The sequence below is a fragment of the Athene cunicularia genome (assembly GCF_003259725.1).
Source record: "Athene cunicularia isolate RWA chromosome 4 unlocalized genomic scaffold, athCun1 chr4_part1, whole genome shotgun sequence".
NCBI lineage: Eukaryota > Metazoa > Chordata > Aves > Strigiformes > Strigidae > Athene > Athene cunicularia.
The window spans coordinates 11,270,779-11,296,263 of NW_020799098.1; the positions used below are offsets into that span (position 1 = coordinate 11,270,779).

The 25,485-nt window shown below is 39.5% G+C and overlaps 1 protein-coding gene across 15 annotated transcripts in view; it reads left to right on the top strand.

Moving 5' to 3' along the window:
- The window catches only part of ABLIM2 (actin binding LIM protein family member 2), a 134,227-nt gene that overhangs the window by 19,099 nt on the left and 89,643 nt on the right, over window positions 1-25,485 (top strand). For 14 of the 15 annotated variants that reach the window (XM_026847188.1, XM_026847189.1, XM_026847193.1 and 11 more), the window contains exons 2-3: window positions 9,223-9,366; window positions 24,558-24,741. In XM_026847188.1, the coding sequence (XP_026702989.1) occupies window positions 9,223-9,366; window positions 24,558-24,741 (328 nt within the window). Of the gene's footprint in view, window positions 1-1,181; window positions 1,345-9,222; window positions 9,367-24,557; window positions 24,742-25,485 lie in introns of those variants that run through there. The other variant, XM_026847191.1, reaches the window with a different exon arrangement.

Consider the following 25,485-nt stretch of genomic DNA (forward strand, 5'->3'; position numbering starts at 1 on the left):
CCCCCCCAAGAAAAAAATAAGTTTTTTGCGTTTTAAGCAGAAGTTTGGTTTTTGGTGGAGATTGGAAGATATTGAACTTTCTGTGAAATAATTTGGCATTGACTGTTGAGGTCGATGGAGACTCACCCTTCAACATGCGTACAGATTGTATCAGTTCAATAGATTTTAATATGGTTCAGTGTAAACTGTTCTTCAGCTTCTGTGGCAGAGTGATTTTACTGTGCTTTTTGCGCATGGTACTACACAAGCTGTGCTGCTTTCACAGCTCTCCTTCTGCAGCATCAGAAGCTGCAGAGACCTGTTTTCACATTTATACCCCTGACTAGTTTCTGTTTGCTGAAGGAGAGAAAAAGCTGCTTCCTTGGTGGTTTGTAACCAAGTAGTCAATGACTGGGTAAAGGATGGTGAGCTATGGAGAGTGGAGAGTGTTTTGGCTTCTGTGAAGCCTGCAGGGAAAAAAACAGTCTGCATTGTGAAAAAGGGAGGTTCAGTCCTCTTTCTATCCCAGCAATTTACTCCTGGTTTAGCCGGTTTGTTCTCCAAGCCATCAGTCTCCTTTCCAGTGTGCAAGCCACGTTGCTACCTTCATAAAAATTTAGTCCAAAGCAAGTAAGAGCTACAGATTTTAATCCTGGAATATTCACATGGTAACTGGGCAAGCAAGTATTGCTTTAAATAGCTCAACACATTGCTGTTATTCCAGTTGTACACAGTCCAACTCCATATGAGCAATCAGGGGAGAGATTTTTGCCTTCCAGGTATCTATCTCACTGACCACCCTGGGGAGAGAGATGAGCTTACAGCATCTCCTTCTGACATCAGTGCTTTGCTCTCCTGCCCCAGGGGGAGGGGAACGCCTGGACTGGGGGGATGGCTAGTGGGGTTTCCCAGCTACCTCAGCTTGTGGTTTTAATTTGTAGCCAGGCAGTTTGCAGGTTTTCCTTCAAGCCTTTTTTTCCTGGTGCCCAGCATCACCCTGCAGTGGGCATGGAAGGTGGCATCACCCGATGCAAAGCCAGCCGTCGCTGGCACGTCCTGCGTCCATCCGGGACCCTGCCAGCAGTGGCCTACCCTGAGGACGTGACAATATTTAGGCTTCTGCTGAACGCTATTTTTACACGGCGGCGAGGTGTTGGCTCACCTCCCGCCTGTGCGTGGGTGCAGCAGGAGTCATCTGACCCCTGGGTGCGTTGGTGTCGGAACGGCTGCCGTGATGGCACGCTGCCGCAGCTCCCTCGACGCCCCGGCGCAGCACCTCGCCACCGCCCCGCCTCGCAGCAGCCCTGCTCCTGGTGGCATGTCCTCTCTGGAAGGGAATTAACGTGGGAATGCCGGAAGATACAGGTACAGTGTGATGACTCCACATTTTGGAGAGCCTAGACCTGAAATGACTTATTTTTCACCTGGAGCTGCAGTAACTAAATCACTGATACTGTCATGAGAATAATTATTCTGTGTTTATGTGGAAATGCAGCAGAATGGAGGAAAATGGTTAAACATTGATTTTAAATTATGCTTCATATTCTTTTAATTATGTGAATGATGATTTGGAAATGATCGTGGTACTGTCACTTTGCTGACAGCTAAATTTGAAAACTTTACTCATTTAATTTAAACTGACTTTAGAGTTTATATTAGATTGTAGTGAAAAAAACCCTATTGCTTTATGTAGATATATTGGAGTGCTGTTCCGATATCCTTTCTCATGGTAATCTTGCTAAACCCATACAAAAATAGCCTTTACATTGCTGCAGTAACGGTTGCTAAAATTCCATAGAGATTTTTGCTACCTGCCTTTGGATTAGGTAAATATTTTATTATAATAACGAGGGCAGGAGGTTAGCTCGTGCTAGGCTTGTTTATGTGACATGAATTTTGCACTGAGGATATGGTGAAATTTGGAGGTCTTACGTGCTGAGTACTTGGGCTGTGCTGCATCTCATGCATGGTTGTATTCACGTTCTACTGAATAATACCTCTCCTTTGCCTCTGATCCCATAAATTCTGTAATTAGCAGTAAAAGCAGAGGTTGCTTCAGTTGTGCTGTCTGCCTGCTGTCCTGTATAAGCCGTAGGTTTCTGTTTTGATTGTGATCCATAGGAAGTGCTGGAAAAGGCATGCGATCCTTTCCTCAGTGCCAAAGGAAAGGCACTGTAAAAGCTGTGGTTTATAAGTAGTAAAAGCAGGTATACATTGTAAAAAGGAAAGTGATTCTTGAGCTGTGTTACTTTGTATTTTTGGACTATGTGATAGAATTCAATTAAATAGAGCTCTGTTGACGTAAAGGATTGTTGAATTTGCTGAATTGCCTGTCTTAATAGTATAGGAACTAAAGAGAGAAGCAGTAATAGTGCTTTGCTGAGGGAGCCACAGCAGAAGTCTTGGAAAGAACAGCGAGAATTTCTGGGGGAGCGGCTGGACCCACTTGGTGCAGAAAATCTCTGTTGGGGAAGTGAGCGAGCTCACGTATGCTGGCGTGGGGACAGTTTAGCCCTCTGTATGGCCAGCTGGAGGGCTTGAGGGGCTACGAAAAAGTCATTGTGTTATAATGAGAAGGCACCCTAAGGCATGCAAACGTGTTTGAAATGGCTTTTAACGCAAGCTGCTAATTGAGAAATAAGATACTAAGTTACCACTAATGATTTAACTAGCTTGCAGAACATCTAATGTGTCTGCTCCTTGGGCAGGTTCAGTGCCTGTCCATTTGGGCACACTGTGCTCCCTCCTGCCCCAGTGGTCCAGACAGGGCTGGGGCTGGGGAATTGCTCTTGCCCCCTGCCAAGTTCAGTTGGAAGGAGGGATGGGCAAAGCTTCGTGGATTTACTGTTTCACAATCACTCTTTTTCTCATTCTGTCTGTGGAAAGGACCGTGGAGGTCTTAGGCTTGCACAAGGCTCCATAATGAATCACCAGTTCTTAGGAAAAAAAACAATCAACCAAAAACAACCAACCAAAACTGAAACCCCTTATCTGACATAAATTTATAGCTCACACCCATGTAGTTCTCTGAACACCACATGTATTACTGTATTACTTTTTACTGTGTTATATTACCCTTACTCCCATGCCAGCACTGGAAGAACTAATCACTGTATTTTGTAGACACAAGGCAGGGAGGGAGCAGGGGCCAGTTTTAGGCACTTAAAACCAGGAATAATGCTTTATGGGATATTAAGAGGCAATTAAATGCTTGTTTCCTTTCCTTTCATCTGGGTGTTTTTAAATCCAACCCCGAGTGTTTTGACTGAGGCAACACAAGAAGGATTTGACAAAAACCCAACTTTAACTCCAATCTCTAATTCCAGTTGGGTGCTGCTGCACTCATCTGCTTCTCCTTTAATCCTGCTCAGAGAAGATTGCAAATTTAATTCCCCTCGGGGTTGCTGTAAATCACACCCTCCCCAAATCACTTGGTACAGAATTTCAACAATCAATACTTCTGTCCTATTTCTCAAATACTTAGTGAGTAAATGGGATTGGGGTCTCATATTTGTTTATATTTATTTTCAGTAACCATCTCTAGCTATAGAGATGAAAGGTTTCTGTGTCAACACAGAAATAATTTTCTGCAAACTCCTCCATGCAGAATAATATCCGTTGTCAGAGCTGTGCATTTTTGATTCAGAGTTGGAGTGTGGCCTTTGCTCTTGTTGAAAAAGCTGAACATTTAACGAATTTAGCAGCTGATATTGATAATTTTAGATACTAATGTCTTTCTAATATTTTTTTTCCCCTCAAACAAAATGTTTTCACCTCATGAAGTGAATGTAATGGATTGTGAAGAAGGGATGTTCCTGGTGAATTTATAGGGATGCCAGTAGCACTGATAGTTGCTAAAGAAAATTGATGTAGCTTTTCTGCTGATGTTGAAGGCAAATGATACTATATTTGTGTTATCCTGAAATGAAAGGCTTGCATTTTTTTAACCCAACCTCCAGAGCCCAATGAAAAAACCCCAAACAAGCCACAAAAAGAACAGGGGAGGTGATCCCCCTCCCTAGCTAACCCCTTTGGTTTTTCTTTTACGATCTGGTTCTGCACTGTCCATCCAGGAACCTTGGTGAGGAATTAGCACTTTCCCTACATTGAGGGGTAATTGTTGGGATTACAAAAACTTGTTCTTTAGGAATGAAATACTTATTCACATAAATGTTGTCCCTTCATTCAAATTCCACCTTAGTTTCATTCACAGTACTCTTTAAAATATCCTTGTGAAATACCACATGAGACCAGGTGGGACGGGGCTTTGGGCAACCTGGTCTAGTGGAAAGTGTCCCTGCCCATGGCAGGGGGGTTGGAACTAGATGATCTTTAAAGGTCCCTGCCAACCCAAACCATTCTGTGATTCTAATATTAAATTGTGTCATTTGGCCCTTTGTCGTTTCAGGTTTCTGTAACCACCAAGAGCAGTAAATCTCATAAACTCTTTTTTCATAACAGGGTTAAATAATATGGAGTAAGTGGGATATGTGGCCTTATTTGTGTGCATATATTGAACAAAGCAGGTGAAAATCTTTATTATTAAACTTCATATTCGAGGTTTGATCCAAGATTGAATGTATATTCTTAAGTATGACACTTCTTCACTTTTCAGTACTCTAAGCTCAGTGAGGGCTTCTTATGCTAAGTTAAAACAAAATGCACCAAACTGGAAAAAGCATTAGGACTGTGTCAAATTCTGCAGTTTCTGGGCCTGTTTTTCTCGATTAGGTCTGTAGTCCACCATGAAGATTTCTCTCATTTGGCTGTCAGAGAGCCTGATAGCAAACGGGTTTGTTATCCTCTGCGTGGACCAGTCCTATATGGGATCTTTTGCTAAGGGTTTAATTTCCCTCAGCAATTTGCTCACAGCAGAGACAAGGTTACATTTTCCATCCCAGGCTCCAGAGTAGAGCATGACCAGAGACTTGCGATTCTTCCCCTTTCTGCCACCTCTATCAGCTTGTCTTGTGCTGCTTCCAAAACACTCTTGTCTCAGCCAAATCTCGTCCTCATCCCTGGCACCTCATCCTGGTCCCCAGTGCTGTTAAATCCTGCTTAGTATTGCAGTGCCGAAGGAGCTGTGCTTATTCAAAGGTGCTTTTTTGACCACATATCGTGGATTTTCATGGATACAGTGTACCTATCACAACATCCATCTCGATCAGGCTTCAGCCTTTACTCCAAGTACTTCCCAAAACAAGGTGCTATGTTTTCTTTTTAACATTGAAATATTGTATCCTGTCCTTTTTTCTTCCACCTTTATAAAAAGCTTAAAGAGTTTGTCTGAAATTTTCCCTGAAGAAATGAGCTTGAGCACACCAAATGTGAATAATGTCCATTTAGATGGTTGAAGTTCGGCAAAGTTATCAGCACACTGAAAACACCACTTTATATGTTGCTATAAGGTGTGTAATGCAGCTATAATAACAAGTGATACCACTGTCCCCTTTTCACCGTACTTGCAGCAAGTGCATATGTCTCAAGAAAGCAGTATAGAAGTAAATCTGAGGAATATATCTTATTTGACATTTTTTAATAAACCATTGCTAATTCATCCGGAACTGCAGAGTTATGTACTGTGTACCCTGTTGGAGAGAGGCTGAGTGTTGACATCAGTAGTATGTCAGCGCTGAACATTTGGCAAGATTATTGGCAGAGAGGTCCCTAGCAGACAGGTCTTGCACACCAAAGTGCTGTGGAAAGTGTTTGATAGTTCATTTCTTGACAGTTTTTGTCCCTGTCTAAATGCAGTCAGGTCTTTTTAGGGTTTAAGTGGCAGTAACTCTGCTAGAGGAGAATGCAGTCTGGGAGAAAGGGAAGTATGGAGAATCAGGTGTCCATTTGTATTTCTGTTTAGAGTAAGTCATTTAAAGATAAGGGGAAATTTCTAGTTTCATTAAATTCTATAAATCAGGGTACAATATAAGCATTTAATTTTTAATGAGCTCTTTAGTTATGATCCGATGAGTAGCCTCAGATCATTACATTTCATCAGTAATCCACTATTTCACTCATTAAATATGTTAATTGTGTCTTCTGCTGCTTCAAAGACTGATTTTGATATATAAAGGCATAAAAGTAGAATGCTTAAAATTACTGTGTAAACCTTGTTCCTTAAATATGATTGGAAACATAAAATGTTACGTTCATTAGTATAGTTACTCAGAAATGTCATCAGCTGCAATTTCAACATAAAACACAATATATTTTAAAATATTGAAGCAAACTAATATATCATTAATTACATCATTTTGTTGTGTTAGATGAAAGAACAAGTATTTAAAACTGTCTTCAGAAGCACAGCTTTATAATGAGCCTGAAGGCACTGTATTCCCACTGAGGTTTTGTGTGAAATACTGATTATCTTAGTTTTGAACTGAGGGAAAAGCAAAATAATTATTCATCTGTCTACCATGCATATTTTAAATATGATTTGTGTTACCTCAAGATTAATGGAAGAATTCCAAGAAAAATACTTTTTAATTTATTTTATAGCTGAGTTGGGTTTTTTTAATTCTAAACCTTGAGCCAGAGACCTGAAGAGAAGCAGATCTGTGAAGTTGTCCTGCCCTGTAGCTATGGACAGTGACCACCACATGTATCGTGGAAAGCAAAACTTTGTTTTCTGCCACTTTGCAACAATTTTCAGTTTGCAACAGTTTTCACAATTCAAAAAACGTATTTCCAGCAATTTTCAGTTTTATGCTTCTATGCGATAAATCCATCATTGAACTCCCAGGTGCGAGAAAACAAACAGAAAAATGAAGTTTTCTCTGGAAATGTGACGATATTTTCAGTTTAGGGAAAGGAGGTATGTTTAGCGCAGAGGCTGCATTCAGGTCCCTGCCCTGCCCATGGGACACACCACTGCACGATATTGTGGCCATCTGCATGCCTCTGCCCTGGCCAGGCATTGATGCCTCTGGAGAGATGCTGTTCAGAAGGCCTCAGCCATGGGAAGAGCTAAACGTGAAAAAAAGGCAAATGTTTAATCGTTGCAATCAGAATTTTATATTTCAAATGTAACTTTTTACACCAAAATGTTCTGGGTGTGGTCAGCTCTTAAGTCTTCCATGAATTAAATGTAAATCTCCTTAGTAATTCTGGAGGGAGCAAATTTTCTTCACCCATAGTTAGAAACTTTTAGCAGCTACTCTAAGTAACTCAGGAAAACACTCTGTTTTGGTTTCTTACAGGGTTGATTCTTTTTCAGGGTGGGTAGTTTGTTTTGGGCAGGTTACAATAAAGAGAAATTCTCATGTGAGAAGTTAAGTATTGCAAAGTTCAGAGTTCCCTCTGTTTTCTTTTGAAGAATCGGTCAGACCCTCATATTAGCTTGAACCATGTGTGCTGTTTGCTCTGTTGTAAATTTGGGCATCTGCCTTTCTCTAAGCTTCTAATTGCCTGTCATGCTGTGTTGTGTTTATTGGACATGTACTTAATTATAACCAGGGCTTCAGTAATAGCTCCAAAGTTCATATTGCCTTGAGCAGGACTTTTTTGACAATCCCAGAATGCATAATTCCAACAGACAAGGCAGCATGCTAATGGGTGGTGAATAATTCTATGGGCAGCTCAGTCCCATATATCTCCTTGGGAAAAAAAAACCCGAACCAACCACCAACCCACTTATAAGAGTAGAAAGTGCCAGTTTGGGCAAAACTTGCAAAAAATCCCGTGGAAGACTGGGTGAAAAGCTCAGCATCTTATTGAAATACTGACTCCTTAAAGCTGGTGGATGTGGAAAGAACTTTTAGGTATCATCACAAGGTGCCGGTGGTGGGGCTGAGGTGAGAATAAGAGCAGCGAGGTCGGATATTAAAGAACAAGAGCTGGATGACACTCACTTACTGATTTTGGTATCGTCTTGTTATCATATATGTTTATGGTGAGAGTACATTCACTGCCTCTTTTTATCATCCCTACCTATGGTATAGACACTGATGTTGTTTTGTTGTTTTTCTTTTTTTGTTTTCCTTTAGAAGTCTCTTTTTATGAAATTACAACTCTGATATTACAGTAAGAATAGAAACTAAAGATCTTGGCTAGTCTGAGTTTAACTCAGCCTCTTACAAAGTTATTAACTGTTCTACAGCAGTCTCATACAAAAAGTTCACTTTTTTTTTTTCTTGAATGTTGATGAAAGAAAAGGATTACACAGCAGTGGCATTATCCCTTGACTAAACCCTGAAGGAAAACCACATCTGATTCCCATTATACTTGGTGTATTGGCCTGTGAGATGTTTCTCCATGTTGGCTGGTTGGTTCATAAATTTATTTTGAAGTTAAATTTTTAAAAAATTCAATCACTTTGAAATAAGCAGTCGAACCTTAGAATAACCATGCCACATTACAGAAGAAGAATATAATTTGAAATGTTTGATGGATTTTTCTGTTGTTAGTTGTTCTTAACACAGGAAAAAAAAGAGAAGTCTATTGACATATAGTTCAGCCCCTTTATAATTAACTGCCTTCATGTTTGCTCTCTAGGCTCTTAAGTATACTGCAATAAAACACTGATGCAAGTACTATCTTACCTGTTCCACATAACACATTGGGATGCCAATTTATATTAACAGCCCAATAAATGCAATTTCTAATTTACATCACAAGGTGGCAGCAGATTTTTAATTCACTTAATGTTTTGCTAACCTAGATAAACCTAATTATTGTTTTCTTACAGAATGACAGCAACCTTTGTTTAATGATCAGGTGTACATGGTATTTATGGAGATGTCAATGTTTCAGAAGTATGAACTCAAAACATCTACAGAAGTGTATTTCTATCTTAAAATGACTTAAAAAGACAATTACCTTGAACTTTAAAGATCAGTAGCCCACAGTATAATAGTTGCTAAATCCCATTAAAAGTATTTTGGGTAAAACCAATAGCTTTTATCTGTAGTCGTTGACTTCTTGAAGAGAAAATGTGACTAAGCATTTTTTTGAAATTCAGGTGGAGGCTTGGAAGACTTGATCATGTGGATACTTTCCTCTATAAGCAATTCTGATTTATGTTTGAAATGTTTGCAGGCATGAGCTTCGAAAGTTATGAAATGAGAAGCTTGGCTCAGCTCCTTTAGCAGATCTTTTATCCTGTGCTGGCCGATACCAGAATTTAGAACTGTTTTATCTGCTTGTCCTGTTTTGTCCCAGATGTTAACTGTCATTATTTGTAGGTCTTGCCGAAGATGCATCTGATGACCTTTAAAATTCTCTACCTTTTGTTTTTCCTTTCAGTTTCACAACCACAGGCTGTACACAGCCAACTGGAGAAGCCATCAAGTACTGCAATTCTCTGCAATAACTGTGGAAACCCATGCAAAGGAGAAGTTTTGAGAGTTCAGAACAAATATTTCCATATTAAGTGCTTTGTTTGCAAAGGTAAGTGTTTGTGACAGCTGTTCCTATGGGTAGGTTTTAGCACTGGGAATGTGATTTACTGGTCCTGGAAACTTCACAAACATTCTACAATCCAATCCATGACTGAAAGGATTTGCTATAAACTCGCTGACTACTTACTGTAAGATTATAAACATCCTTAGTCCTAAGAATGGAGTATGTTTTGAATGGATATAAACCTGTGGAGTTTACTACAGAGTTGGGACCTGAGGAAGAAGAGATCGAGAGAACTGGTAGTGAAACATGGTGCAGGGTTAGGAGACAATTAACATTTACAAAGAAATGCAGCAGTTATCCCTCTCTCAGCTTTCTAATGCTTGCCATGGGGTGGGCCATGGCCATGTCTGTTCAGACTCTTGTATTGGACTGTGATGTTTGAATTCCAGTGTTATCCTCTGTGCTTTCCCATTTTTTGGGGGGAACTACTTTGTTTGCTTTAGGTTGGTGCCTGATCTGGTATTGACACATTGTGGATGGCAGAAGGATGGTCAAAGAAATAGGGAATTCACCAATACACCACCCCTTCCTTCTGTAGATACTTGGTTGTTTGAAAGATTCTCAGGCTCTCAACATAAAAAGGAAGTGGACTTTTTGGAGCAAGTCCAGAGGAGGCCACAAAGATGATCAGAGGGCTGGAACGCCACTCCTGTGAGGACAGGCTGAGAGAGTTGGGGTTGTTCAGCCTGAAGAAGAGGATCCAGGGAGACCTTATTGTAGCCTTACAGTATCTAAAGGGGGCTGTAGGAAAGCCAGAGAAGGACTTTTTATGAGGGCATGTATTGATAGGACAAAGGTTAATGGCTTTAAACTGAAAGAGAGTAGATTTAGATTAGATGTAAGGAAGAAGTTCTTTACTGTGAGGGTGGTGAGACCCTGGCACAGGTTGCCCAGAGAAGCTGTGGCTGCCCCCTCCCTGGCAGTGTTCCAGGCCAGGTTGGACGGGGCTTTGAGCAACCTGGGCTAGTGGAAGGTGTCCCTGCCCACGGCAGGGGGTTGGAACTACATCATTTTTAAGGTCCCTTCCAACCCAAACTCTAATTTTTTTTGAATATACAAATGAGTAAATGTTAACTGATGTTTACTGGACAACCTGCTAATTTTATTATTAAGCAGTATTTCAAAATACATTTATAAATCCTTGTAGTACAGCTTAGAAACATGGCTCTGGTCCCAGCTGTGTTAATGTGACTATCTCCATTTCTGTTTAGAGGAAACTATCAGAAAAAACCCTGTCCTTATCTGTCAGCTACCCCATTATTTTTATAAATCCGATGGGACTGGATATATAGTATTCAATACCTAACTCAATCTTTATTGAGTTACATAGACAGGATTAAATGTTCAACTCAATAATTGTGTTCTTTGCAAAATTACACAGCAAGAAAAATAAGCATAGTGCAGTATCCTAAATAGCAAAAATAATTGTGCTCACCTATTCAGAACCAGAATGGTATTTAAAGCAGAACACAGCTCATACATGTATCTTTCAAATTCCTTTAAAGTCACCTGTGCTTATGGCAAATTTTATTATCAAATTAGTGTTTCAGATCTAACTCAGGAGGAAAGCATCTATTTTTGTTATTTAGGAGTCTTGTTTCCTGCTTGAAGTCCCAGTAATACACTGTTATGTGCTTCATATAATTATCTGGGTGAAATGCAAGCCCCCTTTTATAGAGATCTGCTATGAGAAAACATTGACAAGTCCTATGGAAGGAACATGACACAACAGTACATCCATGTTTTCATTTCATAGGGTATTTCCTTTTAGAGGTTGCCAGGTCCCCTGCAAATGCAGCAAGCAGATTCTGAAACTAATCACTGATCACCAATTTAAGCAGTGTGGAGGTTTTTTTTCTCCCACCCCCATGCAGAAGACGATGGTGAATGTATTGCAGAAGCTGCATTGCCCCTACCTCTCTGCAAGAGATAAGGAGTTTGTTTGCTTCAGGCAGTCCTTGGATTAAATGAGAAAAAAATCACTATGTTTATGAAGAAGAAGCAGAGTAGCATCTGTCAGCAACCCATCAGACTCTCAGCTGGCAGAGGAGATAGTGTCAGAGGTGTGTGGTTAAACTGCTTCTTGGTGTCAGGGCTCTTGGAGTACTTACACTCCTCCTTACTAATCATTTTGCGAAGTGCTAAGTTTTTGTGCACATGGTTGTGGGTTTTTTTCCTCATTATTTAAATGTCATAATTTCTTTTATCACTTTTCAAGGGTTTCCATCAATTTGCTGGTATTCTTCTGGTATCTGTTTTTGTTTTGTTTCTGGGTTTTATTTGTTACTTAAGAAGCATAAGTTGCTTTCTAGTGTGTATTTACCGTGTTGCTACATGAGAAGAACTTAGGAACAGAACAGAGCACTGAACATACATTTCACTAGCTGTCATAAAGGGGGAAAAAAACCAGGTTAGACATATGTGAACTGGGTTTTTAATCGTGCTCAAATCAATGGATGAAAAAATATAGTTAATGTGTTAGTATTTAGCAAAAAAATGGTACTCAGTTCTCCTGGTCAGTTGACTGCTTACCTTCTTTCAGCCTTGGAGGAGAGGTTTCTGCCACCACCCCTTTTCTGAACCCCTTTTCTTGTCATGCTGTTGTGCATGGGCAGGGTGATAATTATGGGAATATTTTTACCTTACAGTTGACTCCTCCCTGCAGTGCATTTATTTTGATGGTACTCCACGATGCAGCTTGCCCCCTCTCAACTCATCTGCCAAAGACAGCACCTTGAAAGAAGCTCTGTGTGTCCAGTGTACAGTGCAGCATCAGGGCAGCCCCAGGACAAATAATCCCACATGTGATCTGGCTGTGTTTCCCTGATAAGGTGCCTTCCTGATAGGTTGACTGCCTCTGTATTAATTCATCTCATAACTTTTGTTAGAAAATCTTAGGTACTTGTAAAACTGCAGATTATGTCCCTTCTCATAGTATTTACAGATGTACAATGATGGAGACCACAAACTGACAGAGCCCATGAAGAATGACAAATGAGTGTGTCTTGAGAGGGTGTCTGGAGGTATTTGACGTCTGTTTGAATGATGTGATCAGTGACACAAGATACTACAGTGGAAGAAGTTACACTTACGTTTTTGAATATGTGTGAGATGTGAAATCGTTTATTTGATAATGTTGGTTAAATGATGAGGTTTCAGGGGTTTTTTTTTTTTTTTTTTTTTTTTTTTTTAATGGTAGAAAGGTACATTTGCATATTGCCATAGAGCTGTCTGATTATTCCTATGGGGACTATGAGTTTCAGAATGGTAACAGCAAGTATGTAGGTGCCTTTTGTATTTGAATTAAATTGTATAACCAAGGAAAGTTAGTATAAAGGCACTCATTCCCATCCAGTTCTTCTTATGTTCCCCAGATAATGGTTGTAAACAATTGTAAGGAAAGCTTTAAAAATGGAACAATTCTTCTTTTTATTCAAGATTGAGATGCACATCCAGATTAAAAATATTAATAGCAGTACTGTGAACATCTGCTAGTTTTGCTCAGTATCAAAGTTTAATAGGATTTTTGGAGGTAAATAGGCAGCATAAACAAGCGGTTTACTCCTATCTATTCGTATATATTATTTCTTGTTAATGTATACATGTAGTCTGCTAGTAAAAGGCTATAGGGAACATGCCATCTAGCCTCACTTCAAATTTTACTTTAAAATATCTCCCATTTTAACTGCGTTTAATGAAAATGCAGTTATAATAGAAGTAGATGCCTTTGAAATAATAAAGCAAACACTTCAAGGGCTTTGATTCCCGTGTTTGTGAATTCTCTTGGTATTTCTTAACTATATTGCAGACGCCAAGGAAAAAGGCAAAAAGGTGATAAAATATTGATGACTCAGACTATCAAATTAAAACAAATTGTGTTGCCTAGTTCATTCTGTCAGGTCAGGACTGCTTCTCATACAGGGTACGATATTAAGCAAATACGTGGATCTCAATTGCAACAGCGTAATTTAGTGACCCAGTACAGGCACAGACTAACGTAGAATTGTAGGTAGATGTAGTTATATTATCCTGTGTAGCCTTTTTGGTCTTTCATAAAGATAGAAATTACCTTGTTTTAGGAGTGTTTGTCAAGTATTTCTCTTTCTGTGATGTGATAGCATCCTGGCACTTCCAAAGTAGCAGTATTCCATGTCAGATACAGTATTTAGGGAATTTTGGAAGTGTGAGTCAAAGCCCAGTGTTTCTAGGCGATCTGGATAATTGAATTACTATAACTTTTTATAAAATCAGAAAGTACACTTTACAGTTTTTTTATATAGTCACTCTAGCAGACCGAATAATGGACAATCCATAATGCATTCGCAAATGTATTTGCACACAAAAAATCTTGCAGCCTCCACCCTAATTAAATGGAAAAATCTGTGTAATCCTGCAAAAAAATGCTCTTTGTACAAGACTTTGTACATGAGAAGAACCATAATTCATATCTTTGTCCTTTACTGGTTTGGTCTTAATGAAATGGGGTAAGCTTGCAGTCTGAGCCACAGACATGAAAAACATGACCATCGTACTATAGCAGCTTTACTGTGGATGTGTCTGTCCTGTTTTACCCCTAATCAAAATTCCCTGGATTGCTGTCTTGTTATGGATTCAATGCATGCAGTCTTCCACACTGGCACAGCTAGCAGTTTCATCTATACTTTTTCCCCATGAATTTCCATTTATTCGTTTAATTAATCTGTTAGAACATATCACATCTTCATCTTAGGTTGGGTCAGTGCTTCTGATTCTTGTGGCACTACAGTTTCCTGGGAATTGTGAAGAAGCCCTGGGCCGGATATATCACTTCTGGACCATTTTTTCAGTAGAACATAACAACACAACCCAGAGTTACGGCATTTGTTGTGAAGCCATATTAATGGGGAGGGCTAAGACAAATATGTGGTGAAAGGTTAAAAACATCAAGTAACTTGATAATAGGAGTGATTTGTTTGTTAGATCAAACGCATCTGCTAGGATATAAATATGTTAAAGCCTACGCTGAGTGATCTGAGGGACTTGCATTTGAACATAGCTACGGGGTTTCATGTTTCTGAGTGGGAGTCACTTACAGGAAGCTCAGTATTTAGATTTCGGAGTCCCAGCTTGCGGCCAAGCAGTAGCGGTTGATGGCACGTGTGGCATCTTAGGCATTGGGGGTGGACGTAGGGGTTCTTGTTCATCAGGTGCTCTCAGCAGTGTGCCCATCACTTCCCAAGTCCTTCAGGAGTCTGCAACCCCAGATCATATTAACTCAGTATAACAGGGAAAACTGCGCTTCTGATGCAGTGCTCATAGGGTCTAGCTTGGATAGTATGCTAGGTTTGGGGCTGACTTATCAATGTCACATGAGCTTAATTTTTTATTTCACTGAAATAATGATGATAATAATAATCACTTTTGCCTGTGCAAAAGTAATTTAAAGCAGTGGCCAATGGTTCTGTGTTGTGGTTTTGATATATTTAAACTTTTAAAATAATTAATAATTAACTTTCTAAAAGCAACTCAATAATTAATGAATGAAAAAAAATTTTGGTCAGTTAGTGAACTCTCACAATTACAGAGTAATTGTGAATTTTTCTTTTGTTTTGATCACATTCTTGTTGCAACCTTCCTTTGTATTTGTAAAGAACTTTCTGCAGTCCCTCATGTCTTTGTCATATACCAATAAAATCAGTACTTTAGTGAAAGTTTTATTTCGTAGTATATATTTAATCCAGAGTCTAATTAATTTTTTAAGAATATCTTTCATGAATTTACATATTTAGTACAGTGTGATAAAAGGGACAAGGGAGGAATCATGGTTACAAGCACTGGTAAAAGAATATCTTGCTAACATTTCAATAAAGGTTAGCTAACTATCTACTACAGGAAGCCAAGCTTCTGTTATTTCTGGTTTCCAACTTGATTTATTTAATTCAAAGATACAGAGTTTCTGGGGTTTAGATTTTTAGGGCATAGTAAAGCTGTACATACTTACTCTTGTCTTTATACCCCAAATATTACATAATACCCCTGCTTTATTTTCTTACTAATTATATTTTTCTTTAGTTTTTTAATTGCCTTTCTTTTCTCTTTATTTACATCCTTTGAGTCTAAAGACTGAGAAGTTATACTAGGAAGTTAAGTGCTCATTAAAAGCATGGATAGGATTTTCAAAGAAGTAATTGCTGAGATTTCTGGGGGAGGATCCAAACTGCAGATACAGCCATGTGCAGAAGATTGCATCGCAGGGGGCTGATTCCTAACTGGGGAGAGGTACCTGGGAGAGGTGCTTAACTGTGCTGGAAATGCTGAGGTAAATTTAAACAAAGACATCAAACAAATGGAGAATAGTAAAACTCATCCTGGTTGAAATCAGCATAGAACCAGGACAAAACTGAGTGCATTTACAAATTAATGCCTGATGTTCATTAAATAAAGTTTTGGGTGGCAGGCGGTAAAGGTCCTATTCATATAAAGAAAAGCATACATAATTTCAGTCCACATTTGATAATGCTTTGCCTGTGAAGAGCCTGTAATTCTTTTGATTACTCAAAATCTCATTTTAGGGTAAGGTTTTCCTCCCCCCCAAAAAATGTCAGTGAAAGGATGCCTTTATGCAGGGGGACTTTCTGTCTGTATCATGTCTTTTCACATGGGGATACAGCAGGGATCCAGCCAGCATGCTGGAGTAATTACTGGGCTTTTTGATGCACTAAGGTGTTGTGCAGCCTGCGTGGAGACCCAGAGAGAGTTGTTGCATGAAATTCATCACTGCCACGGTGGTGTTATTCCACCTCCTGCTTTCTGCAACTCATTAACATGAGACCATCTGCCATATTTGTGCATAATCAGAGCAAGCACTTAATTTGCAAACCTGTAACTGGCACCCAAAGCGTCATTATGAAAAAATCAGAAAATATTTAATGTTGTTACTTTATATGTGTTGTGTGTTGGTTTGGGTTTTTTTGTGGTTTTTTTTTTTGTTGTTGTTGTTTTTTTTTTAAAGCAAACAGTTTTAATTAGTCTGGCAAATGACAGCAGTATTTGATCATAAACACTTAAAATGCTGTTAGGTTGAAAATTGATTAAAGCACATTAATATCTTTAACATGCCTGTAGATTTTAAATAACCAGATTGATTCCTTAAAATAATAAATCAATATAAACCAGTAAGCTCTTTCAGTTTTTCTGGGGGTTGTTTTGTTAGCTTGGAACAGGCTAACAGCACTGTGAGGATCTCTCTTACCCTTAACAGTATAGGACATCTTTTATACAGCAGTAACACTGTCTTTAGGCTACTGGGAAGTTCTGCTTTCCAGAAGGGAAATGGAAAATGAAAATGCACTTTTCTGATGCAAAAATTACTAGATGTGTAGTTCCCATAAATTATAGAAATCAAGTTACATAGTGCACAAGAAACTCCCCAGATTTCCTTCATTTCAATTAGTACACCTGAGTCATTAATATTTTGTCAGTCTTGTAAGAGCATTCTGGATCTCTAAGGGTTTTACTCTACTGAAGTGTGTACTCCACAAATTAATTTACGGGTATCATGGCCAGTCTAACCTGAGAGCTTGTGCAGATGTGCTGTATACTGTATCCTTTATAGCTTTATCAATGCTACACATGCGTGGTGAAGTGTTGTAAGATGGATAAGATACAGCCCATAGTTCTCTGTCTTACCCATTCCAGAAAGTTGGTCTGGTTTTCCTCTGGCAGAGCTGTCTGCCTTCCTGAAGTTCCTGGTTGGGAGCTGAGGAAGGGCCCAGCAGGTCTGCCCCAGACTTTTCTGGTGTTGCATACTCCTGGTTTTGTTTACCCTGGACTGTAATAAAATGTGGTGAGATTCCAGTCCTTGAGATTATGGCTGCTTTTTCAGATATTGTAGCTAAAATGCTGCCAGTGACTGACAAGCTTGAGTGTTCTTGGTTTCACAGACATCTGCTTGGAAAGACTTAGATATAATCATTCCTGCCTAGGAAGAGTGATTGGATTATATGGATTAAATACTATTGCAAGGTTCCTTCTATCTTGCTAGTGCCTGACCTATAGACAGAAGTTTCAGATGTGAATTGTTCAAGAGGTCAAGCGAGATGATATTACCATGCAGACCTTACATGGTCAGCAAACTTCCAGCTGGGGAAGACTTCCCCAAAACCTTTGTGAAAATCTTAACCTGGACACATCCACACCCGAGCATGCAACAGAAAGACTGTCACAGTGACGGTTATCTTCTGGAAACGGGCTTAGACTGCTTCGAAGTAATTGCAGGTGAGTTTGAAGTTAAATTAAAGCTGTAGTGATGGAAGTTTGCCAGGTGGTTGCTATTGCTTCTCACAGGCATAGTGGCCAGGAGAAATGTTCCTGACATAATCATGGGCTTTTGGAGAATGGGCTCCCAGACTGCATCAGCGGTGTATGAAGACATGCTGTTTAGCTGCCAAAAGAGAATTATGTTAACAGCACACTACGTGTCATAATTGAGATCTTAGTCAGCCACCAGTGTCCATCTTGGAGATGGAGGGAAATACTAGAAATGGACATAAAGGTGCAGTGCTGAGGAGGAAAACTTTTATTTAGCTCTGAGCAAGCAGAGATCTTTTTCTTGCTTTCTCTGTAACAATGTTATGAATGGGTCTTTGTCCCTTCTTTTATTTTCAGGGTCTCTGCCTCTCTTCCCTGTGTTGGATTCACACTTGGTTGCTTACATCATGCAACAAAGGGAGAAAAAATAAAAATACTTCATACATGCGGTTGCAGGTTGATAAACAAAACACTTGGCTGTCTGGCAGGCTGAAAGCAAAATGACACTGTTTGAATGGCAAGATGACCAGTGCATTTTACTGTTTCAACCTGCTGTAGTGTACGGCAGCACAGTGAACATAACATCCCCTGACTCTTTCGGTACACAGCTGATTTTCAGGCCCAGCACACAGACAAAAAATTAATCTACTTTCAGTATGCTTATTTGCCAGCAAGGAAAATAGGGATGCATTTTATATTCGTACAGTGCAAATGGAGTACTGATGACATACAATAGCAGGCTAGCAATGTGATTAAAGCACATTAATTCCTGTTGATGCTATTTATTTTTTGTAGGCTGTAGGCAATAAAGAAGTTAGATTAACGGTGAAATCACACAGCATAATTGAGAGTGCTCCAGGTACTCTTACAGACACCAGGCTGGGGAAAAAAGTAGCCTGTTCCTAAGCAAGTAGAGGAGGAACCGCAGGTCTGTATGAGGTACTTTGATGTCAGGTAACTGCAAATCATTATAATGACTGAAATTACTACACTGTCAGAGAAGCCATCCTGAGGTGCCCCCTTCAGAAATGGTGTGGGTATCTTCTACTTCAGGTTCGACAGCATGTCTAGGTACTGGCTTGCTGCCAAGTACCATAAGAGGAGACAAACACTTATTCATTACTTTAAAATTACTCCTGCAGCTCATAACTGTTCAGGATAGGGCATTGGCTTGGTATGCAGGGTGATACCAAGACAAACAGCAGAGGTAGTATTAGTCTCTTCATTATCATAAGTGCTATGTTTGCAGTGCTTTTCTTGTTTCATTAGGATGAGTGTCAATAATGGTTGGAAACTGTTTCTAGGTTTTAAATAAGCCTACCTCCAGATACTCGTTTTGGATGACAAGTGTTGGGTAGGAGTGGATCTGTGACATAACACTGGTTTCCTATCCTAGAAGAGTAAGATCTGGTAGTTGCCTTCAAACATGCTCCCTAGACTTCCTACAGCTTTCCTTTCCCTGATTTCTTGTCTCTGCAGGTGTGCAGGATCATCTCAGCTGGGCAGTGTCTCTGTCCATGTAAGTAGCAGGCAAGGGGCACATCATCTCACCCAAGGGATAGCTGATAGGTCTGTTTTCAGAGCTACTCTTCTCAGCTTTAAAATGGGAGTATTTTAATATCCAAGCCAGTATTTAACTGGAATCCCTGTGTTCTCCTCTAGTCAGCTGGGTGTCACTTTAAATCATATCACATGATTTGAAGAGTGCAGGAGAACACAAGGGGTAGTGACTCAAGTTGTGGCTGGTGGAGCATAGCTGGTGGTGGAGTGATGTGTGAAGATCATGGGAGGAGTATTTGACTTGTGGGAAAGCAGTGACTTCCCCCATCCTGCAGTCAGTGGGAAAGAGGGAGAGTATAAACAAGACTCCTCCTGTGTTCCAGATTCACTTATGAGCTAGATTTGTCTTCATTCATGAAAATTCCGAGTGTAGCACCTCTGTAAACTGTCATGTATGTGGTCTCTGTTATGGGCATGTACCAAAACAAGATGGAAAGAAAGGGCCAAAAGCCCACCCTGCTCAGTTTTCTGTGCCAAGAAGATGCATTAATGCATCTTTCTTAGGAGTTTTGCTTCTGGCTAATCAGTTTGGAGGGAACTCTAGAAGAAATAAAGACCACTGACATGAATTGAGAATAAGGGGCCAAACGTGGCATCAAGGTTTGACGCAAATGATTTTTGAAACCTCTTGGAATGCTAAACGACTGAAAACCTGTATCAAAAGGAGTATCTCTGATACAAATAAAAACTTGTGTGATGGCTATGCCTGTTTGAAATCTTTTCATCCCAGCTTTTTTCTCTGAAGAAATGTTTACAATGTACCTAACATTTTTTCATGAAAAGCCTGTTTTCATTTAAAAGCTGCAACGGAAAACATATTTTTCTTTAACATGGCAAATGTAAGATTGCTTCAGCTAAAAATCTTCACAAGTTATGTTTTTAGTGACATAAAAGTGGCTGGCTTTATAAAAGAAATATTCAAGAAAATTACAATCCTCTGCCATAAAAATGTTCTTGCACTGAACTGAATCAGTAGTCATACTGACGTGCATCAGGAGATTTAATAGTCTTGCTGAGCGGAAGAGGTTATCAAATCCCGAAGAAGAATAAGCACGTCGGGCACTAGTCTCAATTCAGTTTATTACGCATCTAATTGGTTCCAAATAAATGTATACTATAAACTGTTTATATGTCAGTTTATTTCTACTACTGTATTATGCAGGAAGTAGTACTGTCAGTGAAAAAGAGCTTCTTTCCTTATTTCCCATACATTTTGTGCTGTAACCAGAGAATTCAAGTACTTGAAATTTCATGCAGTATTGGGGAACAGTTGAATAAAACTGTTCAGGTATTTGTTATATTGTAATGTTTACTAAGTACTGATTTTATGGAGGATGACAGATGCATCTACTTAATTAAGCAGAAGAACTGTGATTTAGAATGTTGATATTTATATTTTATGAATGGTATTGGGTTTAAGGTACCCAAACCCTAAGAAATTTTAGAAGACTTTTTTTTTTCTTCTAATTTCATCCAAGCTTGTCTCACATTTGATGCTTTTAATGGTTCTATGGTATCTCTTTCATTATCCTTTAAAAGATAGTCTATTTGGGCTGATGTTTTAACCATATCTCTTAATGCCTTTTAAATATTGCTCAGACTTCATTCCAAAGCTATAGAGATCTGAGGCCTTTTTTTCCATCTTTTTTCATTCTTAATGGGATACTGTTCCACAACCTCTTTCCTATGATGTTAAAACCATTTTTATTAATTTGCAGCCTCCCTTTATTCATAGCCAGGGTTTGTTCTTGTGACAACATTCTCAGTGTATTTAAATAGCTCTTCATCTTTTCCTTAATTTGCTCTGTTTAAACCTCAGAAGTATGTTGAGATATTGGTTGTTTCCTAAGGTTGGGTTTTTTCGTTAGGCTAAAGAAGCCAAGTTCTACTTGTCTCTTAACACAGGCTTTTGTTCTGTAGGTCATCATGATAGCCCTGCTCTGCTGTGAATCAGTCTTTTGTGGAAATAACTGAGCAAGTTATACCCTGTGCGCTAGATAAGGGCTCACAAGGTTTACTGTCTTTAGTATTAGCTAGCTCTGTGGGACTTGTTTGGCCCAGTGCATCCTTTCTTGTTACTTCAAAACATTCATGACGTGGTTTTCCCGTGATTGTTGATGTTCGCAGGTCTTTCTCTCCTTTTGCCACTCAGAGGGGAATTTTTTGTTGCTTCTGTCTGAATGGAAGATGTTTCACCCTGTGCATTTAAAGTCAATCCCTTCTCCATGTCTCAAGGTATCCAACTCCCCTTCTATCCAAATCTCTGCACTGATAGTGCCTGTGGGTTCTTGGTCATTGTCACAGTTCATTGCCATGTGTCTGCTTTGTTGTGGAAAGAACGTTATTCCTATTGGTGTTTCCATTAGTCATTAATCAGCTGTATTAATAGGCTTTCTTGGGACTGTGCTTCCCCTTTCTTCTCAAACCACTGTCATCTGCCCCCTGGCCAATTCCATTAATTACAATTGTGACCTGTTAATATTTTCTATCCTCTTGCTCTAGAGCTACAGGTGGGTGAGATTTGCAACACTTTGTTTCTCTAGAAAGTCACTTATCTTGAAATAGCTCTTTGTGGGAGTGAAATCATTGACTGTATTGTGGAGCAAGTATGTTGGTAAATTGTTTTTCCTTCTCATGGGCCGCTTTATTTCTTGCATTTCTTGTATGAATGTCACTGCAGTGTGGTGTGCAGCGAAAGCCGTTAGAAGAACCCATCACTTTGGCATGCAGTTTACTTGCAGTGTACCTGGTATGACTGTCAGGCTGTTTAATATTAATTGGAAGGTACAGTAACAGGTGTTAGAACAACTTAGGTAGCAAACAATTCTTAATCTTCATTCTGCTGTTCAGATGAACATGGAGAAATTTGTGTTCCTCCTTACTGAATTCGGGCAGTTTGTGTACAGGGAGGCTGAAGTGACAGCAGTGCAGAAGGGGGCCCGATCAGAGGATGCTGAACTCAGCTTCTATTTTGCAGTCCAAGTATCTTGTTTTTCTGTCTCTCTTTGGGTGAACAGTTTCACTGCAGGGTTTCCTGAGAAGCCAGAATTAAGTGCATTGGTGCAAACTGCTTTGGAGTAATACACAACAAGCCATAGTAATTGTAACCTTGGTGGCAGCAGAGAGAAAGGCAAATACTTTCAAGGAGACAATGTTTTCAAATGCCAGTGGCAGGGCTGTTGCCAACCCCACCTGCCCCAAACCTCACACGGGGGCTCTGTTAGCAGCAGTGAGACAGGGGCTGCCTGGCCTCCCTTAAGGACTCATGTCAGCCGTAGAAACATACAGGTTTGCTCATGCTTACTGCTCAATTTAGCAAGTGAGTAGTGGCAAGAGTACATGGCAGAGCAGTGGCAGATAATTTGTGGGTACACTATCGACTCCTCATCTTCTGCTCAGCATGCTGTTCAGCATCATCTTAAATCCATAGTTGATTTGTGCTTCTGTCACACCAATATGTACCTAGATGAAATATATAGACTGAAAGAAACTCATAATATTCAGCAAATCATGCCATATTTTTGTAAAGTATGTACAAAAAGCATGTCCTTAATAAAAATTATAGCAAGGGTGTAAAAAAAGAAGTATTCAAGTGCATGTATTAAGCCTGTGAGATAAACCACATGAACCACATTGCAGGATAAATCATCTAATCCATAGTTGTTGTCCATGACAAATGCAATATAATTGAAATTATTTTACTTTATAAGAAAAGTTAATAACCCATGGTTCTTCAGTTCTTGGTCATATACTAATACAGTTTAAGAATGATTGTTGTTTTCCATCACTTAGTGGTAGGGACCATCTCCAGGGAGAAAGATCAGGATTTAAATGCCCGCTCAGTGTTTAAACAGGGCCTTAAGCCCAGCCCTCCTGTATTGTGGTCTCTACTAAGAGAGATGGTATAAAAAGGGCGAGCGATTGGATGTGTTTTTGAATGAATCCTCAGGATCCTGGCTTTCTTGCGGTTTCTGTGCTGTGACGATGCGTTATTTTGTGTCTTGAGCATGCCTGCTGGGCTCATTTATCGTAGTTTAGATGCAAGGCGACTGATTCTGACATTGCAGACAGGCTTTGGTGTGAGCTGGGAGAGGCTTTACATTTGAAAACAAAAGTGCCTGTGGATTCTCGGGTATCTAAGGAGATATCTCAGTCTTGAACTTAAATGTTTAGGTACCTCTGCTATTTTGGGACTAAAGCAATCTCTGCAGTGTTTTGTACATGCAATCCAAATTTGTTAAGCAACGTTCCCATTGTTCTGTGTGCTGCATGTGAGTAGCGGTACTGCTGTGGTTGTCTGCTCAGCCTCGTTTGTCTGTAAGATGATTTGCTGCTGGAAGTACTCCCTTAACATGCACACCTCCAGGAGCAGAAGTACATAGTAACAAGTATGATGCTGTGACTTAAAGTAGCAACCAGCACAGCAGCAGAATCACCATTTTGAATTCCATTTCTCCTTATAAATCAGTTCAAGTCTGTTTTCAAAGATCCTGATCAATATGAATCAGGATCATCTTCTACATCTTGGTCTACTTCTGTGTGACTTCAGCCATTCTGTTGTATCTCTCCTTTCTGATCTTACATGTTCACAAAATGCAAGCCTAGCTCCATCCCAGTGAAATGGAGAAACCCCTGAAAAGTCTCTCAAGGCTTTGGTTAATCAACTTTAACCCTTCCCTACAGATTTAGCTTTAAAAATATAAATTGACAGATAGGATTAAAAACTCTACTTTTGCCAGGAACAGATGGTTATGGAGATCCCTCCAAATCATGCTTGGTGAGTGATGTTTATCAGGTAAACATAAGATCTGATTTTAAAAAAGGTTCTTGTACATTTATGGAAGTTTACAGCAGTTGCCGTCACATAAAACCCCACGTTTATAGGGAGCAATATTTGAACTACTTTTGTGTCCAAGAGGAATATCAGACAATTGGAATCTCTCAGAGGTGTTTCTTTGTAACATTGATGCTTTAGATTTTGAAGCTTTATATCCTTTCTGCATTTCCTTTAACCTATTAAATATTATGGATGTCATATATACTAGCCCTGAACTCAGCTCCTAAAGACTTAACTCTGTACTAGCACTGAGGTTAATATTTTTACGTGGAATAAATCTAAACCGTTAGTGTACAAAGTACATCATTGATGTAATTGCTATAAAAGTAGTTTTTCAGATGCACAACTGCTCTGTGATCATAAGCTCATATATTGAAGTGCTTAAATACTCCACCAGGAACCATACTGACCGTAGGTGAAAAATCAGCATCATCTGAAGAGTAAGCTTTGCTTTTCCAGCCTTCTGAGTTTGCCTTTTCTCTTTCTGCAGCTTGTGGATGTGACCTGGCTCAAGGAGGATTTTTTGTGAGACAGGGAGACTACATCTGTACTTTGGACTACCAGAGACTCTATGGCACACGGTGCTTCAGTTGTGATGAATTCATTGAGGGAGAAGTGGTCTCAGCACTGGGTAAAACCTATCACCCAGACTGTTTTGTGTGTGCTGTCTGCAGGTATGTTTTCTATATGAAGTTGTGTTTCATTTAAAAACTAGATATTTAAAGACCAATAAACTAGATATTTAAAGACCAATTCCAGGCTTCAAACTTCTAGCCTGTAGATGGGGGAAAAAAAAACAACCACCCACTTTTTTTTCTATTATCCACTCCTTAAAAAGTAGCAGAATATGGAAAAAAAATAAAGCAAATTCTGAGTTGCCACTTTTTATTGCTGCTTTTTCTTTCAAATGCTTTTTCTAGTTTATGGTATCTTATGTGTGAGGTTTTCAAAGTACTTGAAAAACTGGCACTGCCTCTACTGTCAGACCTTTTACCCCAAATGTTGCTTTATTTCTCTGATGTCTGCTATTTTGTCTTCTGTTGACTGAAGTTACAAAGGGTAGAAATGCCAGTGGCTGAGTCTTTGGCAAGCTGAATAGGTTCAGTTATTAATAGATTTGAACTGAAGTTTCACAGTGCTGCTTCCCAGAAACTCCCATAGTCATTTAAAGTAGGACAGAAAGGTCCTGGACGCACAGACATGTATGTGTTGGCTTTTACTGAGGATCTCCAGCAGCCATGGAGGTGACAAGTGATACAACACAAGATTCTCCCTCACTACAGCCCAGTGTGTTTGGTGGGATCATTTCCCACATGGGTATACGTGATGTTGCGACCCAGCGTTGTTGGGGATGTTTGCAGACTCTGCCTCTGTCTTTTTGACCCGCATCTTAATCCTTTTTCTGTGGAAAGAACACA